Here is a 19,535-nt window from a genome sequence, read left to right as displayed (position 1 = left end):
AAAAATTAAAAAAAAAAAAAAAAAAAAAAAAAAAAAAAAAAAAGCCTTCCTCAGTATGTTGATAAAGGCAGCTTTCCTAATGAAATAAGAAACTGGATGGGTGGGAAGATACAAAAGGAAACAAACACATTAGCCTGAATTGATTGTTGCTGGAGTATATTTTTATGATATTTCCCGACAGAGACAGTGAAGGAAGCTAAAATTCAACTAGTTCACAATTAAGCTGAAAGCATATACAATAAAATCTATGACAAGCCAAATATTAATTTTGTGGTTCACTAAATCTCAGGAGAGAAGAGGTAGAAAGAGGGAAAATAGTCATTTTATTTCAAGTACCTCAGTTTAAGATATTAGGGGTGTCTATTTATAAGAGCTCATTTTAGAAGTGAGTTATCTTTCACACAGAATTCATTTGTCCATATGGGATTTTAATAATGCATTGTAGTAATATTTTATTACAACACAAAAGATATCAGTCTGCAATTTCACAAAATGGTTTGCAAAGCAACTCAACATTAGTTTCAAGAAATAAAAAAGTTTATTACTTCAGTTACTCATTAGAGATTAAGCTACAAAGTTAGTGATAATAAATATAATTGAATACAAAGGAAACCTTAAACAGGACACAAGTTTCATGCTATTTATTGTGTGTGTGTGTGTGTGTGTATGAATATACACACATATATTTATCGATTTATTTGGGTTAAGAAAATATCAATACAAGTAGTGACTATAATAAACTTCATTTTGACTTTGTAAGAATATAGTATTTCTAAAGTAAATATTAAATTTTATAGAGCACAAACTAATTTACAATACATGCCAATTCCTGAAGTTAAGCGGACTAGTTAAACCTGCTTATGAAGTCTTGTACCTGCTTCCTCAAACAGATCAAAGGTATCTAAATCACATCATGACTTTAGAGTCAAACTTCCTCAAACTAAGTTTTAATGTCTTTTCAATTCTTAATGAACATCAGAAGGAAATAAGGAACATGACAGGGAAAAGATGAGAGAACATACTATTATCCAAGCTGATAAAAAGGAAAAAAGAATAGAAATTAATGGGTATACATTTGTGGGCGGGCATGGTGGCTCATGCCTGTAATCCCAGCACTTTGGGAGGCTGAGGTGGGCAGATCACTTGAGGTCAGGAGTTCGATACCAGTCTGGCCAATGTGATGAAACCCTGTCGCTACTAAAAATACAAAAACATTAGCTGGGCGTGGTGGTGAGAGCCTGTAGGCCCAGCTACTTAGGAGATTGAGGCAGGAGAATTGCTTGAATCTGGGAAGCAGAGGTTGCAGTGAGCCGAGATCATGCCACTGTACTCCAGCCTAGGTGAGAGTGAGACTCCGTCTCAAAAAACAAACAAACAGACAGACAGACATTTGTGTATTATTCATAATAGACAGATACTTTGATAAATTTCCCTGCAAGAAGGCAAAGGTTAAATTTTCTGTAATTTGGCACTACAGAATGATCTCTGGATACACAAAGACACCTAAAATATTAAATAAACTGTATCTCTAGTTGACTAGTGACTTAAGTTATTTAGATATCAAAAGGATATGGACATCTTTGTCACAAACTTGTCATGCAAGTCCTCAGGAGGGGGAAAGGTTTCCAATTCCTTCTCAAGCTGTTGAAGCTGCCTTCCCATCTGCCTCAAATTCTTTTCCAGCATTTCTACAGAGACTAAAAGAGAGTATATTAAATGCCTTGAAGGGACAAAATTATAATATATAAAAGGTAAGACACCCTAGAAACAAAACAGTCATGAAAAAAATTCATAAAAATGTAAGAAACTTCATTATAAAATAAAGAAAAATAAATTTCACTGATTTTTTAACCTTTCAATTTAAAATCTAGTTATAAAAGAAATTCAATAAGACAGTCTTTAAAACATAAGACAAAATTTAAGAAGTGCTCACACACACAAATAACCACACTTAAGAAATAAGTTTTATTAGAATTCTTGACCATTGGAAATACTACAAAATGATCAGTCTATTCACAGACAAAAATAAAACATTTTTTAAAGTTCAACTGATTTAAATATAATTTTAACATTTTTCAAAATCATCTCTTGACAGGGAACAGTGAGTAGACGGGAAAGATGGGGAAAAGTGCTTTCTATTGTCCAAGCTTATCTACAATGGGAAAGAAAAAGTAGCAGAGGCCATTTATAATGACAAATGTCAAGCTTTCTTTACTGATATCCTGAATACTTTATTATCTAATAATGTTTTTCCTTCTTTGACTTAAAGTGGCTTTCACAGTACACATGAAGAAGAAATGGTAAACCAGGGCACTGTGTCACTAAGAGAATATACTGGTCACTCAGCAGAACAGACATTAAGGATCATTTCTGAAAATCTTTGCACAGTCAATTTTATATGACACTAGGAAAAAGATTTAGTAGTGCAAAAAATAGATAGAGTGACCTAAACCAACTTTTAAACTATTTGCTTTAGGTACAAATAAATTCTAGGTTAAAAAAAATCTATTGTTATTGATCAGTGTGAACTATATAAAATGATGTTTAAAGAATGAATATAGAAATTCAAGTAATCTGCCATTCTTAGAATTTGAATTAATCCTGAAGAATGGGTACAATTCAAGTTTTATCTGTAAGGATAGGAATATCCTTGGAAGCAATCTAAATGCCCAACAAAATGAAACTGAGTTGTTTTGCTTTTAATTTTAAGCTTGGTTCAAAAGAATAAAATAGTAAGGAGATATTAAAAATAATGTATAAGAATATGAAATGGTGTTTTATTTTTTTTTTTAAGCCTAGTTGTACAGAAAATAACATTTGGTATTCTGACATTAACATCTTTTAATACAACCTAAATGTATTTTCTTATTATAAAAAATTAGCAATCTAATTCTTAGATGCAACGTTTCAGGAGTTCAATGATTGAACTCTTCCGAGAACCACATATAATACTTGGTTTGTGCTTGAAGAGTGATGGTACTTTAACTTTTTGCTCCCACCGTGATGAAGCTAGTGTGGATTTATACTCATGCATATTTTCTCAATAGGTTTTTTTGTTTGTTTGTTTTACTTCTCATGTATTCCCTTTCTGTGATTCTTTGAATTTACACAACAAATGCTATAATACACCCCATTATCTGAGTCATTGTCTCAATATTAAGAATCACAGATTCTTACCTTTTTAACTATTTAACTCATTTCCCCAATACCTTGCTGTACACTGCTTATAGTGGTAACACATATTTCCTATGTTATGCTCTTTCATTTTTATGTCTGCTTGTCAATTATCCACAACCAAATTCTATTTGATTAAGCCAATGGTGTTTCATTTACTCTTCCCATTTCCAATTTTTTTTCTTTGCTTCTTTCAAAGTTCTCTATCTGCATTACAGAAGAGATTCCTTTTGCTCTCCTAGTCTATTTGATCTCTGCCTTAAAGTCTCATTAGCATTTCCTCTATCATAATTTTTCAAGAACTCTTACAGGTGGTTCAGTCACTTTTTATACTTCCAAAAACTCTGCAACTTCTGATTAAATAAAGGTTCAAAAGCAAGCTGGACATGGTGATGCATATCTGTAACCCTAGCACTTTAGGAGCTGAGGCAGGAGGATCAACTTGAAGCCAGGAGTTCAAGACCAGCCTGGACAACAAAGTAAGACTCTGTCTCTCCAAAAATTAAAAAAAAAAAAAAAAAAAAATTAGCCAGGCATGGTGGCATGTGCCTGTAGTCCCAGCTAGTATGGAGGCTGAGGTGGGAAAATTTCTTGAGCCCAGAAGTTTGAAGCTACAGTGACCAGTGATGGCACCAATGCACTACAGCCTGAATGATAGAGCAAGACCCTGTCTCTTTTATTAAGTAAATTCATGCTCAGATATGTTTATAAGCCATACATCCACTTTGTGCTATAAATTAGGTTCAAAAAAGTAGTGTATTAGTAGTATAACGGCAGTAGTAATTGTTATAATAGTAGCAGTGACAATAAAAATAACAGTAATGGTAATAACAACACCTAAAATGTAGTAAGTGTTTACGTATGTCAGGTACTGTCTTAAGTGTTTTCTATTAATTAACTAATTCAAACTCACAAGAACATCATGAAGTAGGCATTATTATTATTATTCCTGTTTTACAGATGAGGAAACCGGAGATCAGTAGCTAAGTAAAAAGGTCAAACAACTAAAAATTGGTGAAGCTAGAATTTGAATTCAAGCAGTTTCATTCTAGACCTTATTTTTAACCACTGTGTTATATATAAATTACTATAGAAATCACCATTTTATTTTCATTACCCCGTCAGTAACATTTAAATAAAGATATAATTTTCCCATAATAAGGGGTTTCTTGTACATTCTTGCCCATTGCAATCACAAGCAATCCATATTCCCTTCCTAAACCCAGGGAATATATGCCTAAGCATTCTAGATGGATGGGTGAGTGTGCAGTTATATATATAACTTTTTATATATGTATTTATTTTTAGGTAGTCTATATATTAAAGTAGTATCTCACCTTGAATAAAACCATGTACTTAAAATACTTAGTCTGCTTAACCAATTTTATTATGCACACATGTCAAATTAGCAAAAGATCTAGAGAACAGACCAATAGGTCTGAGGGACTCCCATATGAGAAAATGCACAGAGCAAATGTTGGGAGAGAACATAGATTGTTTGATTTTTTTTCTGACACCAAATACATTGTTCCAACACCAATCAATTGTCTAATTCTCTAATACCAACTAGATGTCCTACAATTGGAGTTAGTGCAGACTCCATAAATTAAGGGCAAAATCCTTCAATTCTGATATTAAATACCCAGATTTAGTATCAGGCTGTACAGGTAGAAGAGCTCACTCTCACAAAACTACCCTCATTTCAGATGCCAGTTGCCAGTCGAGAAGACCACTCTAGACTGACTCACTATAAATTTGGGGATTCCCAAAACTCCCTTCCTTGAAGTTCCACAATTCACTAGAATGACTCACAGAAATCAGGAAAGCACTATACTTATGATCATAGCTTTATTATAAAGGATACAACTCATGAACAACCAAACGGAAGAGATGCACGGGACAAGGAATGGAGGGACGGGGGTGGTGGACAGTTTCATTGCCCTTCCAGCACATCCACTCTCCAAGCACATCCATGTGTTACCAACCCAGAAGCGCCCCTATCCTCTTACAGAGTCTTAGAATCAAAGAAAAAGTTAAGTCATCATATCGTCAACATCGTCATCACCAGACCAGGGACAGTCAGTCTAAGAAGAAGGGTTGCTATTTTAAAGAGTAAAATAGTAGGAATGTTTGGGGCATATTCAAATATTTCAGGTCAACATCATGAAAAATAAGCAAGCTATCTTCAAAAAGATAAAATAGTTCTGGAGGCTACTCTACAGATGCAAATCTCACTAAGTCATTTCTTATGCTTCATCAGAAGTCTCTGATTATATTACTTGTACATTATGGTTAAGCGGATTTAAATGTAATTGACCAACCTCTCACTTGGTATTTAAATAAGGACCAACACACACTTGGAAGAAAGAAAGGAGTGTGAGCATTCTGGGCTAAGCAAATGTATGCCATCTGATGGGTAAAACTAAAGAGCATTTTAAGAATTCCCTGGGTGTATTTATAAGTGGGATCCGAATAATGGGAACACATGGACACAGGGAGGGGAACAACACACAGTGGAGCCTGTGGCGGTGGCCGGCAGGAGGAGGGAGAGCATCAGGAAAAATAGTTAATGCATGGCATGCTTAACACCTAGGTAATGGGTTGATAGGGGCAGGAAACCACCATGGCACACGTTTACCTATGTAACAAATCTGCACATCCTACATATATACCCAAGAACTTAAAAAAAAAAAAAAAAAAAAACCAGCCGGCCCCCGCCCGCCAGGGTGGCCGACAGAGCAAGACTCTGCCTCCAACAAAAAAAAAAAAAAAAAAAAAAAAGAAAGAAAGAAAAAAATTCCCTTGCTGTTTTTATTTTTTCAGCAATTATTCAATTTCTATAGACAATTCTTGTATGTATCTTCAAACATAATTTTATCCACATTTTTCACACGTGTCAAGTTCTTTCAATCAGGAACTATATTTTATGTCTTAAAAATCTGAACTATATCAGGGAGTATTAAACTGTACACTCTCAAAGAAGTGTTAATTTACTGGTGTCTCTATATGTGACCTATGTGTGAATTTTATCTTTCAATCTTCTCACCAAGAAATTAATCATATTTTTTGTATTCCTGTTCATTCTTTGGAAGAAAAGTAACAAAACAGAGCCATCATCAAACAGAGCTGGCTAGACAATTTTGACTTTTGCATTTTCCTCAGTTAACATTCCACCAGATGACATCTCTCATCACTTCAGATATCATGTGTTTCTACCTCCAACCAGCTCCCTATCTGTAATCTCCACACCCCAGAAGGCAAAAGGACCATACATTCCATTTCTTGTGCTAGAAACCTGCTGGTCTTGACCCTTTCCTCTCTTGCAATTCTCAGATTCAAACAATCATGACACTCAGGTATTTTACTTGACAAGCAGTACTTAATTCATTCCTGACTTAACACCTTTTTTTTTCTTTCTTTCTTTTCTTTTCTTTCTTTCTTTTTTTTTTTTTTTTTTGAGACGGAGCCTCACTCTGTTGCCCAGGCCCAGGCTGGAGTGCACTGGCGCAATCTTGGCTCACTGTAACCTCTGCCTCCCAGGTTCAAGAGATTCTCCTGCCTCAGCCTCTTGAGTAGCTGGGACTACAGGCGCCCGCCACCACGCCTGGCTAATTTTTGTATTTTTAGTAGAGATGGGGTTTCACCATGTTAGTGAGGCTGGTCTTGAACTCCTGACCTCATTATCTGCCTCCCTCAGCCTCCCAAAGTGCTGGAATTACAGAAGTGAGCCACCTGACCTGGCCGACTTAACACTTTTAAAGTCATTGGGAACCTTTTTCTATTCTCTGATCTCTGGTCTCCTACTGTTTTTCTCCAGTGTTGTTTACACTGTACATAGGGGTTTTCAGACAATCAGTAAAGCTGCCCTTTTCCTGTGTAATTCATGTCAGTAAACTGCTTACATAACTTCTGAGTTTCTAAACAAGGGACCACCTACAACCTGGGGTGCTCTACTTCAGATCCTGCCAAATACTCATCTCAAAAATACATACTGTATATAGTTCCCCGGTCCATATCACTCCTCATCTAATCTGTCACTGACCCTTGAAACAATGTGTGTCTATCTGCCTTGTGCACTTCACCCATGGGTAATAAGCATTCATAATTTACAAGGAGTCAAAAACTACAGTAAGTACACAGGTAAAGTGCCCTTTCTCCCCATCACAACTGGTAATTATCTCTAACTTTGCAATTACTACTCTCCATTTACATTTATCTTTTTATCTGTCTTCCTCTCCCAAATGGCTGGGAATTCCTTAAGAGAAGACACCATTCATCTTTGTATTTTCAGTTACACAATGTATTGCAGATACTCAAATGTTTGCTGAAGGAATGGGTTTTGGATTTAACTTTAACCTCTTCAGATACAAGCATTAAAAATGAAATAGGAGAGGGGGGGCGGAGCAAGATGGCCGAATAGGAACAGCTCAAGTCTCCAACTCCCCGCGCGAGCCACACAGAAGACCGGTGATTTCTGCACTTTCAACACAGGTACTGGGGTCATCTCACTGGGGAGTGCCGGACAATTGGTGCTGGTCAGCTGCTGCAGCCCGACCAGCGAGAGCTGAAGCAGGGCAAGGCATTGCCTCACCTGGGAAGGGCAAGGGGGAAGGGAATCCTTTTTCCTAGCCAGGGGAACTGAGACACACAACGCCTGGAAAATCGGGTAATTCCCACCCCAATACTGCGCTTTAAGCAAACGGGCACACGAGGAGACTATACCCACACCTGGCCGGGAGGGTCCCACCACCTGGGAGCCTCCCTCATTGCTATCACAGCAGTCTGTGATCTAACCACAAGGCAGCAGCAAGGCTGGGGGAGGGGCGCCCGCCATTGCTGAGGCTTAAGTAGGTAAACAAAGCCGCTGGGAAGCTCGAACTGGGTGGAGCTCACAGCAGCTCAAGGAAACCTGCCTGTCTCTGTAGACTCCACCTCTGGGGACAGGACACAGCTAAATAACAACAACAACAAAAAAGCAGGAGCAACCTGTGCAGACGCAAAGGACTCTGTCTGACAGCTTTGAAGAGAGAAGTGGATCTCCCAACATGGAGGTTGAGATCTGAGAAGGGGCAGGCTGCCTGCTCAAGTGGTTCCCTGACCCTTGAGTAGCCTAATTGGGAGACATCCCCCACTAGTGGCAGTCTGACACCCCACACCTCACAGGGTGGAGTACACCCCTGAGAGGAAGCTTCGAAAGTAAGAATCAGACAGGTACACTCACTGTTCAGCAATATTGTCAACAAAATTGACAGACCGCTAGCAAAGCTAATAAAGAAGAAAAGAGAGAAGAATCAAATAGATGCAATAAAAAATGATAAAGGGGATATTACCACCGACCCCACAGAAATACAAACTACCATGAGAGAATACTATAAACACCTCTACGCAAATCAACTAGAAAATCTAGAAGAAATGGATAATTTCCTGGACACTTACACTCTTCCAAGACTAAACCAGGAAGAAGTTGAATCCCTAAATAGACCAATAGCAGGCTCTGAAATTGAGGCAATAATTAATAGCCTACCAACCAAAAAAAGTCCAGGACCAGATGGATTCACAGCTGAATTCTACCAGAGGTAAAAAGAGGAGCTGGTACCATTCCTTCTGAAACTATTCCAATCAATAGAAAAAGAGGGAATCCTCCCTAACTCATTTTATGAGGCCAACATCATCCTGATACCAAAGCCTGGCAGAGACACAACAAAAAAAGAGAATTTTAGACCAATATCCCTGATGAACATTGATGCAAAAATCCTCAATAAAATACTGGCAAAACGGATTCAGCAGCACATCAAAAAGCTTATCCACCATGGTCAAGTGGGCTTCATCCCTGGGATGCAAGGCTGGTTCAACATTCGCAAATCAATAAACGTAATCCAGCATATAAACAGAACCAAAGACAAGAACCACATGATTATCTCAACAGATGCAGAAAAGGCTTTGGACAAAATTCAACCGCCCTTCATGCTGAAAACGCTCAATAAATTCGGTATTGATGGAACGTACCTTAAAATAATAAGAGCTATTTATGACAAACCCACAGCCAATATCATACTGAATGGGCAAAAACTGGAAAAATTCCCTTTGAAAACTGGCACAAGACAGGGATGCCCTCTCTCACCACTCCTATTCAACATAGTGTTGGAAGTTCTGGCTAGGGCAATCAGGCAAGAGAAAGAAATCAAGGGTATCCAGTTAGGAAAAGAAGAAGTCAAATTGTCCCTGTTTGCAGATGACATGATTGTATACTTAGAAAACCCCATTGTCTCAGCCCAAAATCTCCTTAAGCTGATAAGCAACTTCAGCAAAGTCTCAGGATACAAAATTAATGTGCAAAAATCACAAGCATTCTTATACACCAGTAACAGACAAACAGAGAGCCAAATCAGGAATGAACTTCCATTCACAATTGCTTCAGAGAGAATAAAATACCTAGGAATCCAACTTACAAGGGATGGAAAGGACCTCTCCAAGGAGAACTACAAACCACTGCTCAGTGAAATAAAAGAGGACACTAACAAATGGAAGAACATACCATGCTCATGGATAGGAAGAATCAATATCGTGAAAATGGCCATACTGCCCAAAGTTATTTATAGATTCAATGCCATCCCCATCAAGCTACCAATGAGTTTCTTCACAGAATTGGAAAAAACTGCTTTAAAGTTCATATGGAACCAAAAAAGAGCCCGCATTGCCAAGACAATCCTAAGTCAAAAGAACAAAGCTGGAGGCATCACCCTACCTGACTTCAAACTATACTACAAGGCTACAGTAACCAAAACAGCATGGTACTGGTACCAAAACAGAGATATAGACCAATGGAACAGAACAGAGTCCTCAGAAATAATACCACACATCTACAGCCATCTGACCTTTGACAAACCTGAGAGAAACAAGAAATGGGGAAAGGATTCCCTATTTAATAAATGGTGCTGGGAAAATTGGCTAGCCATAAGTAGAAAGCTGAAACTGGATCCTTTCCTTACTCCTTATATGAAAATTAATTCAAGATGGATTAGAGACTTAAATGTTAGACCTAATACCATAAAAACCCTAGAAGAAAACCTAGGTGGTACCATTCAGGACATAGGCATGGGCAAGGACTTCATGTCTAAAACACCAAAAGCAACGGCAGCAAAAGCCAAAATTGACAAATGGGATATGATTAAACTAAAGAGCTTCTGCACAGCAAAAGAAACTACCATCAGAGTGAACAGGCAACCTACAGAATGGGAGAAAATTTTTGCAATCTACTCATCTGACAAAGGGCTAATATCCAGAATCTACAAAGAACTCAAACAAATTGACAAGAAAAAAACAAACAACCCCATCAAAAACTGGGCAAAGGATATGAACAGACATTTCTCAAAAGACGACATTCATACAGCCAACAGACACATGAAAAAATGCTCATCATCACTGGCCATCAGAGAAATGCAAATCAAAACCACAATGAGATACCATCTCACACCAGTTACAATGGCAATCATTAAAAAGTCAGGAAACAACAGGTGCTGGAGAGGATGTGAAGAAATAGGAACACTTTTAAACTGTTGGTGGGATTGTAAACTAGTTCAACCATTATGGAAAACAGTATGGCGATTTCTCAAGGATCTAGATCTATTTGTACCATATGACCCAGCCATCCCAGTACTGGGTATATACCCAAAGGATTATAAATCATGCTGCTATAAAGACACAAGCACACGTTATTGCGGCACTATTCACAATAGCAAAGACTTGGAATCAACCCAAATGTCCATCTGTGACAGACTGGATGAAGAAAATGTGGCACATATACACCATGGAATATTATGCAGCCATAAAAAAGGATAAGTTTGCGTCCTTTGTAGGGACATGGATGCAGATGGAAACCATCATTCTTAGCAAACTATCACAAGAACAGAAAACCAAACACCGCATGTTCTCACTCATAGGTGGGAACTGAACAATGACATCACTTGTACTCGGGAAGGGGAACATCACACATCGGGGCCTATCATGGCGGGGGAGGGGGAAGGGATTGCATTGGGAGTTATACCTGATATAAATGACGAATTTATGGGTGCTGACGAGTTGATGGGTGCAGCACACCAACATGGCACAAATATACATATGTAACAAACCTGCATGTTATGCACATGTACCCTAGAATTTAAAGTATAATAATAAAATAAAATAAAATAAAAATGAAATAGGAAAATACAACAGATTAAATATCCCAGACATTAAAATCTAAGACACAGACTTTTTTCCAAGTGTCTTATTATGATGATAATTATACACCAGAGGTGTTAAAGAAGCTTTAGAGTAAAAGTTAAAGTCGAAACTATAAATATTTAAGTTTAAAGCAATCATGAATACATGCTTTTTATAACACCATGGCCTCTGTGATTTTCTAGATTAAGATTTCAAGTAAGAAAGGAGAGGAGAGGTTACATAAAGTAATCTTTGTAATTTAAAAAAATCCTCTATGAATATCTCCTGGAGGTGTTGGTCATTATTTCATAACAAGCTTACTAAAAAATGCCACACTCACTCTTACATATCATGATACAACCCAGGGAAACTGATTTCTTTAAGGAAAGCTTAAAGAACAACTTATTACCACAGACAATTTAAACACGCAAACTAAATCAACCTTCCTACACTCACAGAATCAATTGTTTCATGTGCGAATTATTTAGTTTCAGGCTCCAAGCAATACATTTCTTCCTAGACAATTGTAATAATAAAAGCATTGTATAAAGCTATAACTAAATTTTATAAATGCAAGTTAAAATAATAAAATTGTATGGACAAGATGGTCCGAAACAAACCTCAGTAGTATAAAAAAAATCTTGACTATTAACTAGGTCTACAACAAAACCTAAATTCTAGAATATCATTATTAAATCTATTACATGACAAAAAGAAACTAAAACAACACTGTAAAAAAAAAAAAATCAAGGTAAAAATAAATTGTAGTTCGTAACAGGCAAAGATAAATAGGAAATTGTGCTGCCAGGTGCAGTGGTTCACTCCTATAATCCCAGCACTTCGGGAAGCTAAGGTGAGAGGATCACTTGAGGCCAGGGGTTTGAGACTAGACTGGGCAACGTAGTGAAACCCCATCTCTATAAAAAGTTTTAAAAAAAATTAGCCAGGGGTAGTGATGTCTGCCTATATTCCTAGCTACTCAGGAGGCTAAAGCAGGAGGACAGCTTGAGTCTGGGAATTTAAGGTTACAGTAAGCAGTGATTACATCACTGCACTCCAACCTGGGCGACAGAGGGAGAACTTGTCTCAAAAAAAAGAAAGACAAAGGAGCAATGCTAAGTGAACAGCCAGTCATCCTCATCAAGTAGTCGTACCTTCCTTGACTCACTTGACTCAGATCTTTCTTCCCATTGTTCTGATTCTTGATGGAACCCCATGTAATAACAAATGGAATTTGCATTCCCTAATTAATTTACTATAATGTATGCAATGGTGGTTTAATTTTTGTTGTTTTTACATAATACTGCAAGAGAAATGCCTTCATTTGCTATGGAACATGGAAAGAGGAAAGGGAGAAGGCAAATGGAGGAAATGAATACAACCAATTAAAGGCCACCAGTCAATTCTGTTGAGCTGTTTTATCTCCTGAGAGAAAGAGCCAGCCCTGTCCTCTACAAGTACAACAAGGGTATTAAAGGCAGACAGCTTTTTAGAAGAGAAAGTGTATTAGTGGGAGAAGCCCATCGCAAAGGAAATCATGTTTACTTATAAGATTTGAGAATTCCCTTAGAGAAGTTGTTCAAAACCATGGTATAAATAATAAAAAGAGGTGCATAAAAGAAATGTTTAATAACAATATTCAAAATATTCCCTTAGTATAATGGTTCTGTGTACATGTACATGGGAGGGCAATTTTAAATTTTACTGCTTTTTACTTTGTCACAGGGGAAATGTTAAGTGCAGACTAACTGACTTTCAAATGAGACTAGTTTCCACTTGCTGCTATTGGAGACCAGGTCAGCCCCAAGAAGTCCACGACTGCATATTAGTAGGACTTCAAAAATGTCCACATTTTTTCTCATGCCTAGATCCTTCCCCTGAACTCCAATGGCCTATTTGGACATGTTTCCTTAATGTTCAGTAGGCACCTTAAACTCACATTTACAATTAGAATTTATCTTCCTCCTTGACTTGCCTCTACATCTCAGTAAAGCATTAGTTTTTATAACTCTTTTCTCTTTCATGCCCCACATATCTAACCACAGAGCACATCTTATTGGTTCTAACCTCAAAATGCATTGATTTTCCAAATACTTCTTACCACCCTCACTACTCTTCCCGATCCAAGCCAACATTATTACTCCTCTGGATTATTTTAACAGCATCAGAGTGGTTTCACTAATTCTACCATTATTCATCTACACTTTTTCCTCAACAGAGCAGCCAAAACAATCCTTTGAAAATTTAAGTCAGATGTCACTCTTCTGCTCAAAACCTTCCAGTGGCTCCTCATCTCAGAGTAAAGTCAAATCCTTACAATGGACAGTAATGCCCTACAGGATCTATTACTTTACTGACCTTATCTCCTATTATGTTCCCCCTCCCTCCCTCTGCTCCAGTCTTACTTCCATACCTTGAGGCCTTTACACTTGCTTTTCCCTCTGCCTGGAATAGGCTTCTCTCAAATACCAACATAAATGGCCTCTCCACAACTCTTCTAGGTTTTCCTCAAAGACCACTTTCTCTACAGGATCTTCTGTGACCACTCAATCTAAAACTTCAAAAAAAACCTGCCTCGGCATGCCAGAGCCATATATAAGACATACATTGACTTCTTTAATTGGCTGGGTTCTATATCTGCCACCTAAAATGTAAACTTCAAGAAAGTAGAGGCTTTTGTGTTCACAGCTCTTTGGTGCCTTGCAATGGCACCAAATGACTAAATGACTGATTAATCAGTCACTAGATGACTGATTAAACAATGAATAGATGATTTTTTTTTTTTTTTTGAGACAAAGTTTCTCTCTTTGCCCAGGTCGGAGTGCAATGGCACAACCTCTGCCTCTCGGGTTCAAGTGATTCTCCTACCTCAGCCTCCCGAGTAGCTGACATTACACACATGTGCCACCATGCCTAGCTAATTTTTGTATTTTTAGTGGAGACGGGGTTTCACCATGTTGGCCAGGATGGTCTCAATCTCTTGACCTCGTGATCCACCCGCCTCGGTCTCCCAAAGTGCTGGGATCACAGGCGTGAGCCACTGCGCCCAGCCAAATAGATGAATCTTATTTAAACTAACTTTTTTTTGTGTATGTGTGTGTCACTCACAGTCAAGCCTAATCCTTGCTAATACAAGTGCTTAGCACGATGCCTACCAAACAGGAGTTCCATAAGCTGTTTTGAGAGTCCTTTCCTTATAGAGTCAAAACATATCAAAAACTACTAAAAACACTAGTTATTTTTTTCCATAAAATATGTAGTTTGAAAGATAGCTGCCGAGAAACCACTATCACAGTGATAGACATTTATATGACAAAAGGGTCTCACTGCTGATCAATTTTAAATCTGTGCTTAAGGGTGATTGCTGCTGAGGGGACAAAGGACGATTCCCCAAGATCTTATTTTCTTTAGGTTTTCCTATGAGTGTGAATAAATATCATTTTAGATTTTCCTATCACTTATATCATTTCTCACAAGTTACTTCATATTTCCATATGGCATTCCTTCATAATTCTTGGCTGAAATGAAAAAAAATTATTTTTTAAATTCATGCATACACCTCCAAAAAATAAACTCAGAGTTGAAGAGTTGCTGGAGACCAGTTGTTTTCAAAGGTTGTTTAGGTCTAGAACTCCGTTTTCAAAACAAATCTTATGCCAAAGTTCAAAATACAAAATAAAGTGTTGCGGGCTGAAGCAGAGGAAGAAAACTAGAACCCATTTTCCAAATTCCATTCCCTATGTTAGCATGTCCAACTCATGAAAATGCATTGAGCTGTACACTTATGATCCTGTACACTTATGTACACTTATGTAACTGTATGTGTATTATTTTTTAATTTTTAGAAAAGTACCAACATTTTTAGAAAAGTAACAACATAAGCCTATAAAATTTGTGGTTGTTATGTTCTAAAGTTTGAATAAGCCTCAGGCAACACACAACAAACTAAAAAGAAGTTTACATTTTAGGTGGCAGATATAGAACCCAGCCAATTAAAGAGGTCAATGGATGTCTCATGTCTGGCTCTGGCATGCCAAGGCAGGGTTTTTTGCAGTTTTAGATTGAGTGATCACAGAAGGTTCTGTAGAGAAAGTGGTCTTTGAGGAAAACCTAAAAGAGTTGTGGAGAGATTCAATTATTTGAATCTGTTCAAATAATTTCTGACAATACATATTAAAATTCTATAATAATATATTATTCACATAGACTCATGTTTACCTGCACTGTTAATGACAGAAAGGCAGATGTGTGTCAATAATAAATAATCACGGAAAAATAAAAGCAACAACTATAACAAACATAGAGAATATTTATACAATGATTAATAGGTACTTTTCAAACTTTATAAACATTTATACATATTAACCTATTTAATCCTCACAACAAACCTCTGGGTTAAGTACTAATATTGCACCCATTTTATAGGTAGGAAAAGGAAAGCTCAGACAGAATAAGATACTTGTCTAAGATTATACCTGTAACAAGCTGGGGTTTCAACTCCAGGTGAACCAGTTACCTAACCTCAGAGTCCATGGTCCAAATAACAGTTTCTCTACGTATAATGTTTCTATAATCTAACTGCAAACATATTTTTAATTTTGCCTACTAAAACCACTTATTACAGTTATTGCTGCTATCATGGCCTATCAATAAAAAAATTCCTTAAATTCACAGGCTGATATGGTTTGGATTTGTGTCCCCTCCCAAATCTCACGTCGAATTGTGTCCCCTCCCAAATCTCACATCGAATTGTGTTGGAGAAGGGCACTGATAGGAGGTGATTGGATCATGGTGGTGAATTTTCCTCTTGCTATTCTCATGATAGTGAGTGAGTTTGCATGAGATCTGGTTGTTTAAAAGTGTGCAGCAGCACTTCCCCCTGCATTCTCTTCCTCCTTTTCCAGTCATATAAGATGTGCGTGCTGCTCCTTTGCCCTCTGCCATGTTTGTAAGTTTTCTGAGTCCTCCCCAGCCATGCTTCCGGTATAGCCTGTGGAACTGTGAGCCACTTAAACCATTTTCTTTATAAATTACTCGTTCTCAGGTAGCTCCTTATAGCTATGTGAGAACGGACTACTATAAAGGCATATAATAATTTCAGTTTTAACTGGTTTAGTATTTTCACACAATGACAAAGAAAAGGGTATTTTGGAAGCATGTTAACAATAACCCTTAAAAACCAAACTATTTCACAATTTAATGATAAATGCTTTCCAGATATACTTATTAGTATAATTTCCCTGAACTGTTTCGTAATACTCAAAGATGGGTGCTATCTCCACGCAGTTATAGGACTTATGCCAAAGATGACTGCAGTGGGTGAGTAGTGCCCCCAAAAAATGCCTATCCACCCAGAACCTCAGAATGTGACTTATTTGGAAATAGGAACTTTCAGATGAAATTAGTTAAGGATCTTGAGATGAAATCATCCTGTGACTGACATCATCCAATGACTAGTGTCCGTAAGCAGAGGACCCCAAGAGACATGGAGAAGATGGTGAGAAGATGCAGGCAGAGAGTGGAGTGATGCATCTACAAGCCAAGGAACACGAAGGACTCCAGGAAGCCACTAGAAGCTGGAACAGAAGCATGGGATTCTTCCTCCTCTGGAGCCTTCTGAAGATGCCAATTCTACTAATATGGTGATTTCAGGGACTTTAGTGAGAGACTAAATTTCTGTTGTTTACGGGCACTCAGTTTGTGGTAATTGGTTATGGCAACCCTAACAAACCAATACAACTACTAATTCAAGATTCTGTAAGATGCATAAATACAATCTGGTTTCTGGAGAGCAGCTGACAATTCTACCTGCAGCATCTGATTATCTCCATACCTCTTCCCCCAACTGCTTACATGTCAACCTTGTCTCCAACAAGATTCATAAGATTGCCATTAATGTGTCTGCTCCATCCACTGCTTAGGTTTCTTTGTAATAAACAGATTTGTTATGTTAAACTGTCCCTCAGAAAACACTATTCTGAAATTTTCTTTCACCTACTTTGTAATTTCCTACTTCACATTGCAAAACTAAGGTGCAGTAAATATTGCTTTACAACCACGAGTGTAAGAGAGTTCTAAAACCTTGGTCGTCACTGGTGGTTCTGTCCTGTTACTTGATGTTTGCTGTGGTTCATAGGTGACACTGACAGAACTGCTCAAGTAGCTACTTCAAATCCGTAGCTGGCCCCAAATCTGCAAACACTGTAAACTGTTAGTTTCTCGAAAAGATTAATGATGTATTTATGCCACTTTCAGCCTGTTAACCTCCAAAAAGATATAGAGGTCTTCCTGATGTGGTTTTCTTCTTCATCATCATCTATCAGCCGAAGACACAGCAGATTCAGGAAATGTTCCTAGCTCAGTATCTCAAAAAGCAATCTTTCGCTGCAAGTAGCTCCTCCATGCCCAGTGTTCTTCAATGTCAATCTACAGAATCCTTAATCCTTCTAGTGATTTTGGGACATGCTCTTTCAATTCCACTCTGCTGCTTTCCAAAACAGTTTATATTTGCACTACAAAATGATCACTCTTATCATCTTATATCCAAGTCTACAACTTAAACTTTTGATGCCAACTCTATACAGATAATCACTGGAAATAAACTGGCAGGATTTAAATATGTGGTCTCTTACCAGTATACCACACTTGCAATATACTCTAAATATTTTTCACAAATCCTATGATTACCTTGGGAATGGCCCAGTTATATCTCATCATACCTTTTTGTGAAAAAAGTATTAATTTGTTGAACATAAAATTTTACATATTCTAACATTTTGGTAAGTATATGCAAACATATATAAATTATATTTTAAAAATAAATTTAACTCTTATTATATTTGGCTTATATTAACATTAAAATTATTTTAGAATTCCTAAGTATACTTACTAAATATATATAAATATATACATAAAGTATACTAATGTATGCTTTAAAATTCCTAAGCAAATTCCTAAGTATATTTATTAGATGACTGCAGATAGTCAAATTAGTTCCCTGAGACATAAAACCATTAGGAATCATAAGCTGGCTTTACGAAGATAGCTTTTACTCCACAATCTATCTGTAGAACCAGCAGTACACAACTTGGATATACTAAATACTTTCATTATTCCCATAGGAAAATGAAAAAAAAAAAAAAAGTAACATTATCCACCTATGCCTTACTTTTGGAAAGGTCTCAAGAAATAACGCAAAGTGTACTAATTTTTATCAGTTACCTGCTTACATGAAAATTACAACTATTATAGTAGCAAAACAGGGAGAAATGGAAAATAAATATATATTTATGGATATATATATAAAAATATATATATGGATATAGTGAGTAAAAGAAAAACACAAAAACTTAGTATAGTACAGCATGATTAAGTGTATTCTAAAACAAAATCTAGGAAATGCCATAGATCTAATCCTGAAATTAAATGAGAATTTTCATGAATATATTTATTTAAAATGCCTTAACATATCCTTATATATGTACTAATTTATGTTTCATGTCTACTCAAAAGAGGAATTGAAGCATACTTGCAATTATTTCAAATCATGTGATAATTCATAGTTTGTAGAAGAACTTTTGATATTTCTAAATTGATTACTAGTGCACATCCAACACAGCAGGTCTACAACTGCTACTTCAACTGATTTGATAAAGTGAAAAGTCATTCAGTATAGGCTACTCTATTCTATAGCCAAAGACCTCTAAGCAAATGAGAAAAATGTCTTAACTTAGTACATTAGTTTGATAGGGCTGCCTTCACAAAATACCCCAGGCTGAGTGGCTTAAACAACAGAAATTCATTTCCTCAATTCTGGAGGCCAGAAGTCCAAGATCAAGGTGTCAGCAGAGTTGGCCCTCTGAGGGCCATAAGGAAATGATTTGCTCCAGAACCCTCCCCATGGCCTGCAGACGGCCACCTCCTCACTGTGTCTTCACATGGTCTATCCTATGTACATGTACATCCCTGAATGGCTGTGACTCTAAATTTCCTCTTCTTATAAGGATACAAGTCAGATTGGATTAGGGATATCGTAATGATCTCATTTGAACTCTCCTCTCTTTAAAGGCCCTATCTCCAAACATAATCAAGTTCTGACATACTGAGGTTTAGGGCTTTAACATAGGAATTCATGAGGGACACAGTATAGCCTGTAACAG

At 37.1% G+C, this 19,535-nt stretch overlaps 1 protein-coding gene across 2 annotated transcripts in view; it reads right to left on the bottom strand.

Annotated features, from left to right (window-relative positions):
- The window catches only part of DIAPH3 (diaphanous related formin 3), a 522,768-nt gene that overhangs the window by 169,286 nt on the left and 333,947 nt on the right, over positions 1-19,535 (bottom strand). For both annotated transcript variants that reach the window (XM_023196219.3, XM_023196220.3), the window contains one exon: positions 1,573-1,697. In XM_023196219.3, the coding sequence (XP_023051987.2) occupies positions 1,573-1,697 (125 nt within the window). The remainder of the gene's footprint in view (positions 1-1,572; positions 1,698-19,535) is intronic.

This window comes from Piliocolobus tephrosceles, chromosome X, assembly GCF_002776525.5.
Source record: "Piliocolobus tephrosceles isolate RC106 chromosome X, ASM277652v3, whole genome shotgun sequence".
Taxonomy (NCBI): Eukaryota; Metazoa; Chordata; class Mammalia; order Primates; family Cercopithecidae; genus Piliocolobus; species Piliocolobus tephrosceles.
Note: the sequence above shows the minus strand (reverse complement) of the source record. Positions and strands in the feature narration are given on the sequence as shown.